Here is a 21,381-nt window from a genome sequence, read left to right as displayed (position 1 = left end):
CTCAAGCGAGGCGGCTTAGGAACAGAAGAGGGAGAAGTTGGAGTACACAGTGAAAGGAGGAATACTGAAAGGGGGGAAAGCGCCTGCTACAAACAATGGCTGGAGTTTGAGTAAAGTGTGGATGGAGGAGGAAAATGGTGGTGTTCCACAACAGCCAGGGACTTGACTAAAGCAGGGGCGGAAAAGTACTAAGAGGGAAAAAGTGACAATTTTAAACATTGGCAGAGGTTTGAGCAGGAGGTGACACTGGGATCGGTGAAGGGGCACTTAAAAACCAGGGGCTGAGTACAGTGTGGTCGGAAACTCTCTTGTTGTGTTAGCTTTCTGGTGTTAGCTTTTGTGTTGCACCCTTTTCTGTTATTTCTCTTTGTTAACAATGACAACAACAAACAACAAACAACAAACAACAAACAACAACAACAACAACAACATATTTATACCCCGCCCATCTGGCCAGGCCTCCCCAGCCACTCTGGGTGGCTTCCAACAGGATATTAAAAACATGATAAAACATCAAACATTAAAAATTTCCCTAAACAGGGCTGCCTTCAGATGTCTTCTAAAAGTCAGATCGTGGTTCATTTCCTTAACATCTGATGGGAGGGCACCACTACCGAGAAGGCCCTCTGCCTGGTTCCCTGTAACCTCACATATCACAGTGAGGGAACCACCAGAAGGCCCTCAGAGCTGGACCTCAGTGTCTGGGCTGAACGATGGGGGTGGAGACGCTCCTTCAGGTATACTGGGCCGAGGCTGTTTAGGGCTTTAAAGGTCAGCACCAACACTTTGAATTGTGCTCAGAAACGCACTGGGAGCCAATGTAGTTCTTTCAGGACTGGTGTTATATGGTCTTGGCGGCCACTCCCGGTCACCAGTCTAGCTGCCGCATTCTGGATTAGTTGTAGTTTCTAGGTCACCTTAAAAGGCAGCCCCATGTAGGGCACATTGCAGTAGTCCAAGCGGGAGATAACTCGAGCATGCACCATTCTGGCGAGGCAGTCCGCGGGCAGGTAGGGTCTCAGCCTGCGTAGCAGATGGAGCTGGTAGACAGCTGCCCTGGACACAAAATTGACCTGCGCCTCCATGGACAGCTGTGACTCCAAAATGACTCCCAGGCTGTGCACCTGGTGCTTCAGGACCAGGGAATCCTCCACACCTGCCCGCCCCCGCCCCCCAAAAAACAATACTTCTGTCTTGTCAGGATTCAACCTCAGTCTGTTAACTGCCATCCATCCTCCAACCGCCTCCAGACACTCACACCGCTAGTTTGTTAAAGCTAGTTAGTTTTTTTAAAAACAACAACTCAGCAGTGCCCAATCCCTCAACGCCCCCCAGTGACCTCTCACCCCCTTTGTCCTTCACTTCCACTTCCTGTGAATCCATTGGCTATTTTGAGCTCCTGAGCTCCCTGGTGTCACTGGGGGGTGGATGGATGGATGAATGAAATGAGCGTGCAGTATTTTCTCTGCAGTGCCATTCAATTTGTAGCTCAGCAGGGATGGCGTTGCTTCCTACCGTCAAACACATTTGTTCTCTGCCAAGCAGGATATGAGTGTTGGGTTTTTTTTACTTGGAGCCTATTACTTAAAAAAGAAGGAGGAGGAGGAGGAGGAGGAGGAGGAGGAGGAGGAGGAGGAGGAGAAGAAGAAGAAGAAGAAGAAGAAGAAGAAGAAGAAGAAGAAGAAGAAGAAGAAGAAGAAGAAGAAGGAAAACCACCAACAACCTGAGTCAACATGTTTGGAGCTGATTCAATGTAATCTCATTGGAATTGGTGGGTATTTGGTAGGAAGGGTTTGGGTGCTCAAAAAATAAAAAATGTTAAAAATATTAGCATGGAAAAGATTCACTGCTGAAAGTGGCAACTGAGATGATTTAGCTTTGAAATTTGGGGATGAAATCAATGGTGCCTGGTAGGTTATATGTTATAGGTAGACTAAATGTAATGCTGAACACTACCCTGGGATCTTTTGATAAAGGGTGATATATAAATCAAATTAACAACAACAGCAATAGTAATGTGCTATTTTTCTAGAAAAAGAGGCGCTGGAACTTTCCATGAACTTCTCCCTTGTTACCTTAGGAGGGCAATGGCGTCCACCTAAGAGGTGCTGGAGCTGAGCTCTGGTGAGCTCTGGTTGAAAAAAGCCATAATAATAATAATAATAATAATAATAATAATAATAATAATAATAAAGCAGCTGCTCTATCATTGAGCTACACTTCATCCCCTGAATACAGGAATCTGTCTGCTGGCAAGTCCAACCATTGATCCATCTAGCTTAGCATCCAAGAGCACTGGTGTTTACAATGCATCAGTCAAATCTCAACCGTGGAATAATAATAATAATAATAACAATAATTTATTTATACCCCGCCCTCCCCAGCCGAAGCCGGGCTCAGAGTGGCAAACAAGAGTAAAATGATACAGCATTCTAAAATCATTTCATTATAAAATCAGTTCAAATCAGATTAATGGCAACCATTGGGATAGAGTTCTGTGAGGATTGCCAAAGGAGGGAGTCAGGCTGTGCCCTGGCCAAAGGCCTGGTGGAACTGCTCTGTCTTGCAGGCCCCGTGGAAAGATGTCAAGTCCTGCAGGGCCCTAGTCTCTTGTGACAGAGTGTTCCACCAGATCGGAGCCACAGCCGAAAAAGCCCTGGCTCTGGTTGAAGCCAGCTTAACCTCCCTGTGGCCTGGGACCTCCAAGATGTTTTTGTTTGAAGACCGTAAGTTTCTCTGTGGGGCATACCAGGAGAGGTGGTCCCGTAGGTACGAGGGTCCTAGGCCGTATAGGGCTTTAAAGGTTAAAACCAGCACCTTAAACCTGATCTTGTACTCCACCGGGAGCCAGTACAGCTGGTATAGCACCGGGTGAATGTGATCTCACAGCGAAGAGTCTCTCAGCGGCATTCTGCACCCGCTGGAGTTTCTGGGTCAGTCTCAAGGGCAGCCCCACGTAGAGCGAGTTACAACAATCCAGTCTGGGGGTGAGACTTCATAAGAACATGTCTTTTGGGGCCAATAAGAAAATTCCAATTTTGGACAGCAGATAAACACAAGCTTAAATAATTAGCTTCCTTCATTTAATCCAACTAACAGAGCAGTCCTAACCAGATGTACTCAGAAGCAGATCCTACTGGATAGGGCAGCCAAGATGGCAAGCAAAATGATTAAGGGGATGGTCTGACTTTCCTACGAGGAAAGACTGCAGCGCTTGGGACTTTTTAGTTTAGAGAAAAGGCAAGTGGGAGGTGACATGCTCACTTAAAAGCAGATCAGACAAATCCATGGAGTTCAAGGCTATCAGTGGCTACTAGTCATTGTGGCCAAGTTCTCCCTCCACTGTCAGAAGCATTATGCCTCTGAACGATTATCAGTTGCTTGGGAATTGCAGGTGGGCAAAGTGCTGTTTTGTTCATGTCTTGTTTGCAGGATTCTCACATGCTTTCGGTCAGCCACTATGAGAACAGGAGGCTGGACTAGATGGGCCAGTGGTCATCCGGCAGGCTTGCTTAGGTTCTTATATTCTAATGGGATGCGGGTGGCGCTGTGGTCTAAACCACTGAGCCTCTTGGGCTTGCCGATCGGAAGGTCGGCGGTTTGAATCCGCGACGGAGTGAGCTCCCGTTGCTGTGTCCCAGCTCCTGCCAACCTAGCAGTTCGAAAGCACATCAGTGCAAGCAGATAAATAGGTATCGCTCTGGCGGGAAGGTAAACAGCGTTTTCATGCACTCTGGTTTCCATCACGGTGTTCTGTTGTGCCAGAAGCGGTTTAGTCCTACTGGCCAAATGACTCGGAAAAGCTGTGTGTGGACAAACACTGGCTCCCTTGGCCTGAAGCGAGATGAGTGCCACAACCCCATAGTCACCTTTGACTGGACTTAACTGTCCAGGGGTCCTTTACCTTTTTTACCTTTTATATTCTAGTAGGTAGACAGGATTAGGATTGCAGTCATCACCATCAAATTCTGTCAGCCCATTCTGGATAGTTTATTTCTTTTATATAGCGGAATTTTGGCCCCATCAGTTCCTCCTGTGCTCAGGCTGTGAGTGCTGTTGGCTCACATAGTGAAAACAGGAACACAAGATGAAGACATCTGCAAACATGGGTAAGCCCTCAGGTTTGCAGAAGTTCAAAAAATTGCCAGGAGGACAAACCCTTAAAGGAAAATTAATAAGCATCGCCATGAAGTGCTGAAGTGCATTTGGAGCATGTTCACTGTCTATTGGGAAGTGAAAAATGCAAATATGTGGGAGGGGGAAATGTTGATGTGATAATTCTTCAACATTAACTTTGTTGGACTGGTCATGTTGTGCAGATGCCTGATTATTGTCTTCCAAAGCAACTACTCTATTCCGAACTTAAAAATGGAAAGCGTAATGCTGGTGGTCAACAAAAGAGGATTAAAGACTCTTTCAAGGCAAATCTTTAAAAATGTAGTATAAACACTGACAACTGATAAACACTGGCCTGCGAATGCTCCAATTGGAGAACAGCCTTTCCCAAAGGTGTCATGGGCTTTGAAGATGCTGGAACTCAGGGTGAAAACTCCCGTCTGGAAACCTATGTCCCCACTGTGGAAGGATGTGTGGATTGAGAATTGGTGTGCTGATCTGGGGGGGTTACCATGCAGCGAGGTCCGAGTCCAGTCTGGGTTCAAGGGTGTGGTATGGAGGCTGTCCGTCAAAGCTGAAGCGGGGTCCAAGGCAAGGAGTCGGATGAGATCAGGAACTCTGGCAGAAGAACAGGACAGGGTGCAGGCAGGAACAGGCTACCAACAATGTTGCTCCCGCAACCTGGGACTGGGGCTGGCTGGCTTTTAACTGCCCTGAGGCATAGGGCGGCCCCGGTCCACAGGTGACTCGTCTCTCCTGGCCTGGAGGCGAGCACTCCTCCTGCGGGAACTTAGTTCCCTCCACCTCTCTGCCCTAAGCCTCTGCAGCCCAGGAGAGGCCGGAGGGTTACCGGACCCAGAGGCAACCTCAGCTTCCCCTGATGGGGCTGAGAGTGGAGAACCTGCAGGCAATGGGTCCTCCATCACCTTGGGGGCCAGAGCAGACTCAGCTGGTGCCTCCACCTGAGGATCCAGCACAGGTGAGGACCCTTCAGGCTCAAGCCCCAGCCCCGGCTCAGCTGGTTCTGGAGGCGGGGACTCCTGTGCAGGCTGGGATTCCTCAGGTTCAGCCTCTGAGTCCGAATCCCAGGCCATCACAACTGGCCTCCACAGTCACTTACGGACTCACAGTTAAGACCATGTTTATCGAAGACAACCTTACTTGGCTATGAGGGCTTGCCAAAGAAGAAGAAGTTAGCAGATCATTTTTTATTTTGCACATGTCAGCAAGAGCAAGAAAGGATCCACATGGAGTTTCCTTTCTGGATTTGTAGCTTCTGTGGGACTGATAGGGTGGAAGGCAGGGAAGAAACCAGTAGGGGACACCAAAACCCCAAAACCAATTGACAGGCAGAGCTAACGATGACCGGAGGCAGCTAATTCTCTCTCCCTCCTCCTCACTGCTGAGCCAATACTGAAAGGAGGAAGAAGAAGCTGGCAGCCTGGGCCATGCCCTGGGCTGGGTGTCAGTAAGAAGGCAGACCAGTGGAGCCTAACTGAGGGCAGACTGAGCCTGGTGGGGCAATGCCCCATTTCACCAGCCGTCACTTTTTAAACAGAAGGAAAGGCTTGCTGTCAATGACAGGACAGCTGATATTTGTTGACTTTCTCCTTCTGAAGGGCAGTGGAGTTTGATGCCATGACCACTAGATGGTGCTCTTTGCTCCTCATCATCTTTGATTTCAACTCCACTCCCTGGCTCTTACTTACAGTCTCAGCCATGGATAGCCCTTTCCTCCATGAATTTGTCCAATCTTCTTTTAAAGCCAATCAATTCCTCTTCCCAGAGAACTCTGGGAACTATAGTTTTCTGAGATAAGTAGGGAGCTCTAACAACTCCCAGCACTCTTAACAAACTACAGCTCCCAGAATTATTTGGGGAAAGCCATAACTGTTTGAAGGGATGCAGGTGGCGCTGTGAGTTAAACCACAGAGCCTAGGACTTACCAATCAGAAGGTCGGCGGTTTGAATCCCTGCGACGGGGTGAGCTCCCGTTGCTCGGTCCCTGCTCCTGCCCACCTAGCAGTTTGAAAGCACATCAAAGTGCAAGTAGATAAATAGGTACCATTCCAGCGGGAAGGTAAACGGTGTTTCCGTGCGCTGCTCTGGTTCACCAGAAGTGACTTAGTCATGGTGGCCACATGACCCGGAAGCTGTACATTGGCTCCTTTGGCCAAAAAAGCGAGATGAGCGCTGCAACCCCAGAGTCGGCCACGACTGGACCTAACAGTCAGGGGTCCCTTTACCTTTACCTTTGTAACTGTTTGAAATGGTCGGATGCTGCATTTAAGGTGTAGAGCCGGTGGGGTCTCGGACTGCATCTGATACCCTTCAATATTCTCTGTGAAGTGGAGATGATAGCGCTGTTAGAGTGGTGGAGCACCTTCAGTTTTGGGGGCCTCATCAAATGTTCCATCTTCTGGAACCGGCCTTCCCAGCTGCCATCACTTGGACCGTCAAAGGGAAGCGCTCTACAGGCCAGTCACTATGAGAGACAGACAGACAGACAGACAGACAGACAGACAGACAGACAGACAGACATGTGGGAATGTAGATACTAGGAGAGGATATATTGATTTAATAGCTTCCTTCCTAAATCACGCTTATGAGTCAACAGAAGAGTGAAATTCCCCAATATATAGCAGGAAGCTAGTTGGCAGATTCGTTTGAATCTCTTTACGTAAGCAATCCAATCTGGCTTTGTTCAAATTGGATGTGCTGGTCCCGGGGGGGTGTGTTACCGTGAGACGTGGTCAGAGTCCGGTCCTGGGTCGAGTGTCTGGAGACTGTCCACCAAGGGCAAAGCGTTGTCCAAAGCAAGAAGCCGGGCGTGGTCGGGAACTCTGGAAAAACAGGTCTGGGTGCTGGCAGAAATAGGTTTCCAAGGACGTTGCTCCCGCAACCTGGGACTGGGCTGACTGGCCTTTATCTCCTCTGGGGCCTAGGGCGGTCCCGGCCCACAGGTGACTCACCTCTCCTGGCCTTAAGGCGAGCACTCCTCCTGATAGAACTTAGTTCCCTCCGCCTCTCTGCCCTGAGCCTCTGCAGCTCAGGAGAGGCTGGAGGGTTACTGGACCCAGAGGCCGCCTCACCTTCCCCTGACAGGGCTGGGAGAGGAGCACCTGCAGGCAATGGGTCCTCAATCACCCCCGGAGCCAGAGTGGATTCATCTGGTCTCTGCTCCTGAGGATCCAGCACAGGTGCAGGCGCTTCAGATTCAAGGCCCTGCCCCGGCTCAGCCGGCCCTGGAGGTGGGGATCCTGTGCAGGCTGGGATTCCTCCAGTTCAGCCTCTGAATTGGATTCCCAGGCCATCACATTATGTTACATCCTACAAGACAGACAGACAGACAGACAGACAGAGAGACAGACAGACAGACAGACAGACAGACTTTAGCACTTATGGAAGATCAGGCTCTGTTCCGTCCCCCACGGTCAGAGGCAATATGCTTCAGAATTCCAAGTCCTGGGAATCACAAGTGGGGACAGTCGCTGCTGCACTCAGGTGACACTGCCACCCCAGCCTGAGACCAGGTGCTTCAATTTTCCAATGCCAAACTGAGTTTAATAGACTTTGAAAACCTGCTTTCCTCCTGGCGAAAATAATAATAATTCTGGATCTGCAAGATAAATCTCACTTAAAACAAAAATTTGGAAAGTTGGAACGAAAAGGATTTGCTTGAGGGTTCGCCTCAACACCTCTACCTGCCTGCGCCTCTGCTTTGGTTCAGACACGGCTGTCGCCAACCAATAAGCGAATCAAAGGCTCCTCTGGTTTTTCTCCAGCTGGGAAAGGATGGAGCAGAATGACTGATATCTAATCAGTGCACAATGAGGAGGCCACAGGGTGGAACTCACCCTGTTCTTGCTGCACAAAACAAACTTCCTCATTACTTCCATCGGTCGCAGCCTGAGAAGGCAGGGTTGGCAGCGTTTGGGTGTGTGTGTGTGCAAGAGTCTTATGCTACCTGTGCTCATTTCTCTGGGTTCACCGCCTCTTGGATGACCTTCCAAGCATGGTGGAAACCAGCCTGCCGAACAGAGCTGAGTCCAAATCCGACACTTGCTTTTCCTGGTTGGTTCTATGGAGAGGGAGGGAGTGAGGAACCTAGGAAACTACCTTAAACTCCAGCTAGCTCCATACTGCCTGCACTGACTGACAGCAGCTCTTCAAGATTCCATGCAGGGGTCCTTCCCAAGTAGGGAAACCTACTTGGAGGTGGAACCTGAGACCTTCTGATGTTCTGCTGCTGAGCTCTGACTCTTCCCCTACTAAGAAGCAGCCATACTGAGTCAGGACCTGGGACCTCCAGGAGGCAGTGAGGGCCTCCAACTTCAAACATCATCATCATCATCATCATCATCATCATCATCATCATCATCATCTGTTATTTATACCCCACCCATCCACCCATCTGGCTGGGTTTCCCCAGCCACTCTGAGCAGCTTCCAACAGAATATTAAAAACACAACAAAACATCAAACATTAAAAACTTCCCTAAACAGGGTTGCCTTCAGATATCTTCTAAAAGTCAGATAGTTGTTTATTTCCTTGACATCTGGTGGGAGGGCATTCCACAGGGCAGGCGCCACCACTGAGAAGGCCCTCTGCCTGGTTCCCTGTAGCTTCACTTCTCACTTTGAGGGAACCGCCAGAAGGCCCTCGGAGCTGGACCTCAGTGTCCGGGCTGAATGATGGGGGTGGAGATGCTCCTTCAGATATACTGGGCTGAGGCCATTTCGGGCCTTAAAGGTCAGCACCAACACTTTGAATTGTGCTCAGTAATGTGCTGGGAGCCAATGTAGTTCATTCAGGACCGGTGTTATCTGGTCTCAGCGGCCACTTTAAAAGATAATTGAACAAACTCATGGGGGAGAAAGCTATTGATGGCTACGAGTCCTGATGGCTCTGCTCTGCCTCCATGGTTGGAAGCAACAATGCTTCTGGGTACCAGTTGCTGGAAGCCATATGAGGGGAGAGATAATGCTGTGCTCACATCCTCCTTGAGGGTTACTTGTAGGAAGTTGGTTGAACGCTGGGAGGAAAGGGTTGTAGGTTTGATCTAGCTGGTTCTTATTTTCCAAGGAGGAGGGAGCTAGGAGGCAATGACATCCCCTGGACAGGTTTTAGGAAGGAAGGTGGCTGGAATTGGCTGAGGGCCGCTGATATTGCTGGAGGAACTGCCACATTTGCAGGCCTTAACTCAGGCATAGGCAAACTCGGCCCTCCAGATGTTTTTGGGACTACAACTCCCATCATCCCTAGCTAACAGGACCAGTGGTCAGGGATGATGGGAGTTGTAGTCCCAAAACATCTGGAGGGCCGAGTTTGCCTATGCCTGCCTTAACTGCACTACTGCTAGAAAGGGCCCAGATCCTGAGCTGAAGTCTTTCTTGCCTTTGGGGAAATGAGAGAGAGAGAGAGAGAGAGAGAGAGAGAGAGAGAGAGAGAGAGAGAGAGAGTACTGGTTGTCAGTTTGCATTTCTTAGTGCAGAAAGGATTGATCTGATGTGTAGAGATCTTTCCTATTATAATTACTTCATGAGGGTTCTGGAAGCTTCTCTGTGTGATAGAAGCAGAAGGTTCATGATGTTTGGGTTATTCCTTCAGAGAAGCTGAATGCAGTTTGCTTAAACTGGGTCTGTTATCTCTTTCTGTCAAGGTCCTGCTGACTATAAAAGTAAGGCCAGAAGGAGAGCCTGGGTTTCACTCTTTTCTGTCACTTTTCCCCCTTCTGGTATGGTGTTTTGTACATAGTATGCTTAGTGTTAAGCTTTTAGTCTTATTATAGGTTATTGTAAGTTTAAGTTAAGTCTGCTGCAACTGGATTTATTATGGACAGTGCCAGTTCTGAATGTATTGGATTTCTGACTATTATGCTCATTTGCCTTTAGTAGCAGTAAAGCTCTGCTGAATGAAATACAATTGCCTCTGGTCTACTTTTGGGGAATCCTGCAACATGTTTATATTTTTACTCTGCTAACTATACGTTGGAATCTGCTCCGGATCAATACTGATTAGAATTTCAATGACAGTGGTTGGGGAAGCAATTTGGTTTGGTGTGGATCTTAATGCAACCCTACTGTTATGTACTGAAGTTCTCACCCTGGGCCAGCAGGGGGATACTGTAGATAGTTATGCAAATAAGGGATTGAAAGTGACGTTCAGTGATTGGATAGTTTTAGAAAATTGTTACAGTTACATTGTACTGGAAGCAGGCTGACTGAACCCTTCAGTTCAGTTCTGTTCTGGCCTGTGAATAAACAAGAGCTGTTTGAAGAATCGCTGTGTCGTCTGATATGTTCACCCACAACCTAACACCTACCAAATTCACACTTTTGAAAACGACACACCAACTGAAGTACAGCCACCTTTCCCCCCGCACTCCGTACTTCTACAGATGTTGTGATGCAGTTCTCCAACCCAATTCTGGGTACAAAATTACTTACATTAAGAAAAATGTGCCTAAAGAGGGCATAACTGTGTGAAAGCAACATATAAAAAATGCATTACATCGGGGGAGTATTGATCGCACAAATGTGTATGTAAGGAGCAATTTGCACCGAAATGCTGACAAAAGATTTCTAACTTAATTTTTATTGGTTTTTCACAGATGCATAAAAAGATAAAACGAGATAAACTAAACATGGGCATAAAAAAATAACACAAACGTTTCCCCATCGCACGAACATCTTTACAATATTCATTCCTCTATTTAGTTTTGCTACGGGATTCTAATGATGCTATTCCTTCAGGGTTGTATGGAAACATCTATTCCCGGCTAGATCATCTTCTCCAACTAAATTATCAACAGGCTTACATGTGGCGACTGCCAGCTTTATAGTAATGAGGCTGATAACGTATTTTGTAAACCCTTTTCGCTAGTATATAAAACAATTGAATCTTCAAGACTTAAAAAAAAGAAAGGAGCTCAGCTGGTTAGAGCACGGTGCTGATAATGCCAAGGGAGTGGGTTCGATTCCTGTATGGGCCAGCTGAATATTCCTGCAATTTAGGGGGTTGGACTAGATGATCCTTGGGTCTCTTTCAACTCTACAGTTCTATGATGCCAAAGGCGCATTTGGAAGAAACTTGTCAGGGAACTGCCATCAGCTCAGAGGCGAGAGGTGGAAGGGCAGTTGGGTTACAGGGAGCCTCCAAAGATTGTGAGAAGCAGCACTTCCTCCGCGGAGGAGGGAAGCCACAACTCTAGTGGGGAAGGGGTGCAGGGCTCGGAGGACGCAAGGGAGAGCCACGACACCGAGCCTGAGCAAAGCGGGGCGGGGGGAGGCAGGTCCCCCTCTGCCCACGCCCTCTCTGCGCAGTCGGTTTACGCGCAGAGAGGGGAGGCGTAGGATGGGGGTCAAAAGACTACTCTGCTGGGGAAAGTTTAAGGACCGCCCACTCCCAGATTTTGCTAGTGACTGAGCAAGACATGGAATTGAGACGTTCTGCACTGTGAATGTTTTTGAACTGATAATAAAGCCTTGAAAAGACCAGTGGGGGTCTTGCCTGTTCGCTCTCGAGCAACCATGCCGGCACACATAACAAAACTGATTTTCTGGATCCATTTCAGTCGGGGTTTAGGCCTGGTTTTGACACAGAAACTGCTCTGGTCGCCCTGTACGATGACCTCTGTCGAGAGAGACAAGGGAAACATGTCCCTGTAAATTGTTCTTGGCCTCTCAGCGGCTTTTGATACCATTGACCATGGTGTCCTTCCGGAGCGAGTCTCTGAACTAGGAGTGGATGTCACCAATTTGCAGTGGTTCCAGTCCTACTTAGATGGTCGTTCCCAGAGGGTGTTGCTTAGGGGATGCTTTTCAGCCCTGTGGTACCTTCAATGTGGGGTTCCACAGGGCTCAGTCCTATCCCCCACGTTGTTTAACATCTACATGAAACCGCAGGGTGGGATTATCCAGAGGTTTGGAGTACATTGTCTGTAGTATGCTGATGACACTCAGCTCTATTTCTCCTTTTCATCTGCAGGTGAGGCAGTGGAAGTGCTGGACCAGTGTCTTGTCTCAGTAACGGACTGGATGAGAGCCAACAGACTGAAGCTCAATCCAGATAAGACTGAGACACTATTAGTGGGTGGTTCCTTGGAACAGAGGGATGGGAGATTGTCTGCTCTTGATGGGGTTACACTTCCTCTGAAGGAGCAGGTTCGTAGCTTGGGGGTTGTTGTTGTTTAGTCGTTTAGTCGTGTCCGACTCTTCGTGACCCCATGGACCAGAGCACGCCAGGCACTCCTGTCTTCCACTGCCTCCCGCAGTTTGGTCAAACTCATGCTGGTAGCTTCGAGAACACTGTCCAACCATCTCGTCCTCTGTCGTCCCCTTCTCCTTGTGCCCTCCATCTTTCCCAACATCAGGGTCTTTTCCAGGGAGTCTTCTCTTCTCATGAGGTGGCCAAAGTATTGGAGCCTCAGCTTCAGGATCTGTCCTTCCAGTGAGCACTCTGGCCTGATTTTCTTCAGAATGGACAGGTTTGATCTTCTTGCAGTCCATGGGACTCTCAAGAGTCTCCTCCAGCACCATAATTCAAAAGCATCAATTCTGTGGAATGCTTTCCCCAGGGAAGTTTGCCTGGAGCCTTCATTATACTCCTTTAGGCACCATGCAAAGGTCTCTTTAACCAGGCCTTTGGTTGATCTGATTTACATCCTATGCCCTTTTAAAATGTGGGGTTTTTTTGTGGGTGGTGGGGCTATTGGGTTGTTGTTATTATTATTTTTATTGTGTATTTTGTGGTTTTATATCTTGATTTTATTCTGTGAACCGTCCCGGGTATAGGGCGGTATATAAATTCAATAAATAAATAAAAGGTGGAATATTGGCCTGGAAAAATGAGGGACGGAAACAGTTCTATCCATCCTTAGAGAGGCGTAGAAGGGAAGGAAAGAACAGTGAAAGTTTTGTGGGAGAAATAAAGAGCACAGCAGGAGCAGGAGCAGCCAGAGTCCCTCAGGTCTCCCGGTCTGGCTGTGCCTTCCCGCTACCGAAAAAGAGAGATGTGTGTAATTAAAGAAAATGGGAGCCTCATCTTCTCTCAGTCCCATGGTTCTGTGACTGGAAGTCTGCCGATAAGTCCTTTCCCCTCCTCCTGTGTTTGCAAGGCATCTCCATGTACTTCAAAGATGTTGTTTGTTTTAAGACGCTCCTCTACTGAAGCATTCAGTAAGGTTTCATTTATGTTATTTATTTAAAGGAAACTGACCGCCCTGTGTGGTGATCACACAGGGTCCCCAGACGTTTCACCGTCTATTGATCCCTGTGCCGCCACTTTATTTCTCGCTGCCACCACCCAGGCCCTACCTGGTGCAATACTGAGTCCAGTCAGGGTTAAATTGGAACATAAACTTCTGTTTATTTATTGCAGTTTAACAAGCGTGTGGTTTCATAAGCAGGACACACAACAACACATTTTAAATAATTCCCCTCTGAAACATAAAACCACTGTATTTCTTCTGGATCTGGAGCTATAAAATGTTAAGCGCTTTTCTGGAAGAAATAATAAGGCCAGATCTCACGAGTCTTGACAGGGACCCATATTGTGGAAATATTTAAAGAGTAGCTGGAAGGGTAACTCTAGCGGAATTTCATTTTGATGAAATCTGACGTAAACACCCGGCAAAGGGCACCCGGTTAAGAGGAGATGTAAAGAAAAGAAGGAGGAGAAAGACACATACACACACAGACAACTGCATGCAATCAGTTTACAAAGGGGACGCTAGGAAAACAAACACAGGCAGTTTTCAGGGATAATTAGAAGAAAAAAGCAAATATTGAATGCCAAATAAGAGATTCTCTTGGCTAAATAAAATACAGGCTCTTCAGATCTATTATTAATAGACAGAAGATGAAAGCAAAAATATAAAAAAAATCAACCCAGATAAAAAATAATAATCCAGGAGGGGTCTGAATGTTTGAATTTAAGGGGTGGGCAGATTTGTCGCTCCCTTTGAAGAGTCCAAAAGAAGGCATTAAAAGGGCCTTTAAGAAAGGGAATGAGTTTGGTTTTAATGGGACAGGTGGCGGTTAATGGTTCGGGGACTTTTTGTGTGGACTGGGGGCCACATATCTGTCCAGGCAACCTTCCAGGGGCCACATGGGGGCGGGACCAGAGGGAAAAGTTCACAAAGCAATTAACGTAACTTTTGCCTTTGTGCAGTAGTCTAGTTTCTGTACGCAGTCATTCTCCCTCCTCCATACAGGCAGGCAAGAGGCGTGAGCAGAGTTCAAAGGCACATTCTAGCCAGTCGAAAGCATACAATGGTGATGTATATCTGAGGAGGGATGTGGCCAAATGGAGAGGCCTCAGGGGCCATATTTGGCTGCTGGGCCCAAGGTTCATCATATAATGGAAGGGGAAGACTAGGACAGTCCGCTTCCTTGCACAACGGCCTTGCGAAGTAGGCTAGTTGCAACCCCCATGGCTGCCATAAGCTCATCGGAGATTACTTGATAGTTTATGAGCAGCGGACAGGGATTGCAATGTCCCCTTTTGCCGCTTGAAGTGAAAGCCCCTCTGTCGCTGGCACTGCAACCATGCCACCTGCCTCCACCGGCGTCCCCACTGCGCCACTTCCACCTCCAATTTCTGGTGAGATCTCACGAGATCCGTCTGTGTCTGGTGGCTCTTGATGCACTAACTCCAGCCTCAGTCCACTCCTTGTGAAAGTCCCTAAAACGTTCGAATGGTCTTTTCCTGACAATCCTCTCCAGGCTGTGGTCATCCCTGCTGCTTGTGCACCTTTTTCTTCCACACTTTCCCCTTCTGCATAACTTTCCATTAATGTGCTTCGATACAGCACTTCGGGAACATCCAACTTCTTCTGCAATTACCTTTTGAGGCTTTCCCTCCTTATGGAGGGCCTCAATGATGGCTTTCTGCCCAACTGTCAGGTCAGCAGCCTTCCCCATGATTGTGCTTCCTACTGAACCAGACTGAGAGACCATCTAAAGGCTCAGGAACCCATTGCAGGTGTTATGGATTGAATAGCTACTGCACCTTTTCATAATATTCTAATTTTCTGAGATTGTTAATTTGGGGTTTTCATCAGATGTACCCCATAATCGTAACAATTATAACAAATAAAGGCTTGACATATCTCGTTTTGCATGTCATGAGTCTATCTCATATATTATTTTCACCTTTTAAGTTGAATTACTGAAATAAATGAACTTTTCCATGATATTCTAATTTTCCGAGTTTCACCTGTATTTCACTCTGCCTCCCGTTCTGGAAGTCTGATGATTTGAAACAGATCAATCACAATAGAATTGTTCTATATTTTTACAAGCTAGCCTTTAGCCTTGGATACTGGCCTTAAATTACTTGAATCATTCTGACATACCCTCCAACGTTTCTCTGATGAAAATAGGGACGTCCCATTCCATAACGATAATTTCCCTATTTATACCCCACACATCTTACTGGGTTGCCCCAGCCACTCTGGGCAGCTTCCAAAATATATAAAAACATAATAAAACATTAAACTTTTTTTTAAAAAACGTTCCCTATACAGGATTGCCTTCAGACGGCTCAGGGGTCGGATAACTCCATACCCTCCAACATTTCTTCAATGAAAACAGGGACATCCTAAGGAAACGTGGGACATTCCAGGATCAAATCAGAAACTGGGACGGCTTTTCTGAATCAGGGACCTCCCTGGGAAACAGGGACACTTGGAGGGTCTGTTGTGACAACTCCCCACCCACATAATTCCGGTTGGTTCATCCCGGACGATTTCTGAAAGCGTGCGATGAAGTTGGACCTGACTTTATCCTCTGAGAAACAACTTGAGGGATCACTCTCCCCAAAGCACGATGCATGGAGATTAATCACTGTACATTCTTGGTTGCAATCCATCATGTCCTTAATCGATGCCTCGCTGTTCTTTCTTCAGCCCACTTTGAATTCCTCTGGGGAGATGCATTAACATGCTTCACTGAACCCAAGACACCATAGATATATAAAGAACCACCCTCCATTTGGTCATCCCACCAAAATGGAAGAGGGACAGTACAATTATGTGGCTGGTTGGTTCTTTATGATCAGGGGGAGGCTGTAGCTCAGTGACAGAGGATCTGCTTTGCAGTCACAGAATCATGGAATTTGGAAAGGACCAAAGGGTTCTCTAGTCCATGGGTACGGAAACTAAGACCTGGGGACTGGATCCGGCCCAATCGCCTTCTGAATCCGGCCCACAGATGGTTCGGGAATCAGTGTGTTTTCCACATGAGTAGAATGTGTCCTTTTATTTAAAATGCATCTCTGGGTTATTTGTGGGGCATAGGAATTCGTTCACCCCCCCCCCAAATAATATAGTCCGGCCCCCCACAAGGTCTGAGGGACAGTGGACCGGCCCCCTGCTGAAAAGGTTTGCTGACCCCTGCTCTACTCCAAACCCCCTGCAATGCAGGAATCTCAACTAAAGCATCCATGACAGAAGGCCACCCAACTGCCGCTTAAGAAATGCCAATGAAGGAGAATCCACAACTGCCTGAGGGAGTCTGTTCCACTGTTGAACAGCTCTTACCCTCAGAAAGTTCTTCCTGGTGTCAGAAGATCCCAGGTTCAATTCCTGGCACCTCCAGGTAGGGTTAGGAATGTCCCCTGCCTAAAACCCTGGGGAGCTGCCACAGTTCAGTGTATTTTAGAAATAATAATAATAATAATAATAATAATAATAATAATAATAATATTTATACCCCACCCATCTGGCAGCTCCCAACATAATTAAAAGCATAATAAAGCATCAAACATTTAACGCTTCCCGATACAGGGCTGTCTTCAGTTGTCTTATAAAAGTCAGGTAGTTGTTTATTTCCTTGACATCTGGTGGGAGGGTGTTCCACAGGGCGGGTGCCACCACCGAGAAGGCCCTCTGCCTGGTTCCCTGTAACATCGCTTCTAACAGTGAGGGAACCACCAGAAGGCCCTCGGAGCTGGACCTCAGTGTCCGGGCTGAACAATGGGGGTGGAGATGCTCCTTCAGATATACTGGGCCGAGGCTGTAGCCTGTCCTGAACGAGGAAGACCAATGGCCTGACTCAGTATAAGACAGTTTCTTTTTAAGGGAAGGCTCATAGCTCAGGGACGGAGCTTCTGATTTGCAGGAACAAGGTCCCAGGTTCCATCCCTGGCAAGGGCTGAGAGAGACCCAAGGAAATGAGGCACAGAAACTTTTCCAATCCAAGCATTAGATCAAGGGAGCTCTCTTCTGAAGGTCTCTTTTCATAATCACTTCTCTCTCTGCTTCTCCTTTCTCTTACTGCTGCAGGCCCCAAGAGGAAAGGAGCAGGTATGGTTTGGCATGCTGGCTTGGGGGAGATTTGGACATTACAAGCGGAGAAAGGAGCACGACTGCAGATATTTTTTGGGGGGGGGCGGGGGGCGGGATTAAGGAGACAGTGTGTATGTGTGTGTGCACGCGCACGTGTGCATGTCTGTGTATAATGAACGGCTTATGGCAATATTCCAGCCGAAAAGTGCTCTGAAACAAGTGCTCTGAAACAAAGCTGCAAGATTCCTGACTGGGGTTTCATTTATACCGCATAGGACCTCTTTTTTAAAATAGCTGAACTGCTTGCTTCTGAGCCAGATTCCCCTGCAAAAGTCCTGGAGGGAGGGAATGGGACACCCCGTTTTTTATTGCGAGGGAATGATGGCTATTTTGGTTGCCGTGACCTCACGCGATCAATGCCCTTTTCTGCACCAAGCCCAGCTCTATGATCCTTTCATTTGTTTCGTTGGAGAATGCATGTCTGCCCCCCCCTTCAATCGGAAGTAGCAGTCAGTGGCGTAGCGTGGGTTGTCAGCACCTGGGGCAAGGCAAGTAATTTGCACCCCCTAACCCGTGGATTTGCGCCCCCTAACCCTAACCCCCAGATGTTGCGCCCGGTGCGGCCGGCCCCCCCTGCACCCCCCACGCTACGCCACTGGTAGCAGGTCCTGGTTCTTGGCTGGTTCTTCCCTTCCGATCAGCTTACATGTTTTCTTTCTTCGTCCCTCCCCTGTCCTCTAATCCAGGTACCTGGTGCTACGATTCACAAGATCCTAAGTGTGGTAAGTACTTGAATTGAGGTTTTCAAGTTTTCTCTGTCTGCACTTCCATTTCTTCCCCAAAGAGCCATGGGAAATATAGTCTGTTAAGGGGGCTGCGAAGTGTAGCTCTGTGCAGGGCAAATGACAGACCCTGGGATTCTGGGATAGAAGTCACGTGTATCTAATGTGCTTTAAATGCATGGGGTGTCTGGGCCCTAAGACAGTTTCCCCTCAACCTGGGGCCCCGAAAGATGTTTTGGACCACAACTCCCATCAGCCCCAGCTATGTCCTCCAGGCCTCTTGGTCTAGCTCGGAGCTTTCCAAACTTTCCATGTGACACACTTTTTCGACACGCATCATTTCGCGACACAATAATTCACTTTTGCATCATTTCACAAAACTTTATAATTCAGTTTTACTAGCAAACTGGAGGTTAAAAGAATCCCTTTCCCTGGATTGTAACTGAAAACTAATAATACACCCACCCACAGTGGAAGCTTGGTTCTCAAATGGCTTAGTTGATGAACAAATCAGAACCCGAACGCCGCAAACCTGGAAGTACGGTAAGTGTTCCCGTTTGTGAATGTTTTTCGGAAGCTGAATGTCCAGTGCGGTTGTAGGCTTTTGTTTCTGGGGCACCAGCACCAATTGGAAGCTGTGCCTTGGTTTTCAAATGTTTTCGGAAGTCGAATGGACTTCTGGAACCGATTACGTTCGAGAACCAAGATACCACTGTATACAGTCACACCTTGGAAGTCAAACGGAATCTGTTCTGAAAGTCCAAATCACGGGTTCTGACTGGCTGCAGGAACCTTCCAGGATGCTCCCAGAGGCTCCAAGCTGGTTGCCTAGTAAATTATAAAGACAAGGAAAAGTTTCTTACTGTCCTTTCTTTATTTCAATCTTTACAGAGAGAGGCTATAGAACCCAGCTTCTTGGATAATGGCATTGTCCCGAGTGAATCTCCACCCCCGTCTCTCCCACTTCCTCATTCATCACTTCTACGGGTGCTTCTATGTGCCCTCTGTCTTTGAGCTCTTTGCTCTCCTACTTTTAAGGCTCACCGGGTTCTGGAAGATAGAGGGTCTGGGGTGCTTTCTAAAGACACCATGTCAGCCAGCTGCTGCTCCGCTTCTGCCTCCTCCTCTTCCATTATTTCCCAACTTTCCCCCTCATCTGCCTCTGAGCTGTGACCTCCCTCAAACCCCTTGTTGTCAATCTATACTGTCTTCCTCTTCCTCCTCCCTGGAAGGGTCAGGATGGGGAGGCGGTCTCCACCATTCCTCCTCCTCTGCCCAGTCCCTCACATTATCTCTCAGAACAACTGAAGAATCATAGATGGGTCTTATGTGGCAGAAAGACGTGGGTGCAAATGGTGTCCAGTCCAGAGCTTTTTTCAGCTGGAACTCACGGGAACTCAGTTCTGGCACCTCTCAGGTGGGCGCCATTGCCATTCCCTTGGTGAGTTCTGGCACCCCTTTTTCTAGAAAAATAACACTGGTCCAGCCTACCTAAGGGTTTCAGGCAAAAGGTGCTACCTAAATATGATGCAGATTGAACCCGAGTCCTTCTGCATGCAAGATAGATGCGCAGCACTGAGCCACATCCCTTCTCATAACAGTCCTCTGTAAAGCAGGGATGATGTGCACTCACAATATATGTATATATTCTGCCCCTGAGCTGTAGCCAATCCAGGGATGCCTTGAGAGAAGGTGGATATAAATAGGAATTTGGAATGGAATCTGCTGTTGGTCTTCAGAGGCGATAATGCTCACCAAAATAGCTCGTTTAGCTTGTCAGACTAAAGATAGGTCCGGCGAGGAAACCCTGCTGAATTATAAATAAGAAAAAGCCCTGCTTCGTGATTATTAATGAAGGTCAGCTCAGCCAGAGGGCATCTCCTGTTGGTGGCAGGAGTCGAGGAAGGAACAACAAAGAGACTAATGAGTGTGTTGGCTGAGGCATCCGCGTAGCAGAGGTTTGCTGGCGGAGGTGTTGATTTTAATCGATACAAATAGCCTCCATTTAACTCAGGTGCAGGGGGAAGCCGTTTCCAATCCGAGGACCGCATTCCCTTCTGGGAAACCTTCCAGGAGCCGCAGGCCAGTGCTAAGTGGTGGGTCCAAGGGAAGCGGAGGGGAGAGCGACGGATGAGACTCTTACCTTCGTTGCATGTCGAAGTCCCCCAGGCCACCCCAATAACTCACACTTCACACATCAATTTTTGTTAAAGGTTTTTGGCATGAATTTGGCCACAACTTTATTTAAATACACACACGTGAGTGGTTGCTTAGGCATTGGTTACGACTATCTGTCCTTGCCCCGGGGACAGAACTGACCTCCGGATTCCAGCGGAAGCCAGTCAGGGAGAACCATATTGGGGAGAAATGAAACTGGACATCAGTCCCCCATCTCTCACCCTCATGCCCCCTGGGGCTTGCACGGCCCAAGTCTGATGCCAGGGATTAGGATGAAAGGGATGGCAAGCCCCTGGATTCCTTTAACGGAATTCCTTTCAGCACCACCTTTGGAGGGGTAGGCATTTACCCCTCCACCAACCAATTTTAACCAATGCCTAACGGCCAACATTACAAGTTGTGACGATTTGCTACGCAGTAGGCAGAAACCAAATGGCAACAGCCAATCAGCCAAATGGACAAAATTCCTACCAGGCCCCTGCCCCAAGGCAGACAATCCCATGACAGGCAAAGCAAGGTCAGAGGACAACGAACCCCCCCCCCCCTTTTCAGGGAGGGTGGGCGGGTGATCCGGTGCACGCAGCCCAAGAGAAGGCCCCAGGCTGCGAGCCCTGTATTTAAGACCTCTGACCCCTCCCACACTTTAGCAACACTCCTTGCCCAATCACAGCATGTGGCCAATTTGCCCAACAACAGTGGGGTGGCCTTTGTGGCCCCCACCGCAACATGTGCTCTCTATTATGGAGAACACGCTTTCCAGCCTTGAAGGGAGGTCAGGTGACCGCCTCGGGTGGCAGGATTCCTGGGGGAAACAGATGTGGACTCCAAGGAATGCATCGCCTGCTGCCACTGCTGCAGCCGCAGTGTGCTGACGTCACTTGCGCAAGCTGCGGGGCCGTGCGGATGCCCCACGGCTTGACCGCATAATACGAGCACACCCTGTGGTGTGTGTGCATGGCCGCTGCAGAACTTTGGTGGCGGCCGGCCCTTTTATTTGAAATTTTTGGGGAGCCC

At 48.2% G+C, this 21,381-nt stretch overlaps 1 protein-coding gene across 2 annotated transcripts in view; it reads left to right on the top strand.

The window, feature by feature from the left end:
* The window catches only part of LOC114586839 (carbonic anhydrase 15-like), a 40,705-nt gene that overhangs the window by 5,123 nt on the left and 14,201 nt on the right, over nucleotides 1-21,381 (top strand). Inside the window, exons 2-3 of one of the 2 annotated variants that reach the window (XM_028710666.2) lie at nucleotides 17,405-17,425; nucleotides 18,154-18,189. In XM_028710666.2, the coding sequence (XP_028566499.2) occupies nucleotides 17,405-17,425; nucleotides 18,154-18,189 (57 nt within the window). The remainder of the gene's footprint in view (nucleotides 1-17,404; nucleotides 17,426-18,153; nucleotides 18,190-21,381) is intronic. The other variant, XM_028710667.2, reaches the window with a different exon arrangement.

The sequence above is a fragment of the Podarcis muralis genome, chromosome 16, assembly GCF_964188315.1.
Source record: "Podarcis muralis chromosome 16, rPodMur119.hap1.1, whole genome shotgun sequence".
Lineage (NCBI taxonomy): Eukaryota > Metazoa > Chordata > Lepidosauria > Squamata > Lacertidae > Podarcis > Podarcis muralis.
Note: the sequence above shows the minus strand (reverse complement) of the source record. Positions and strands in the feature narration are given on the sequence as shown.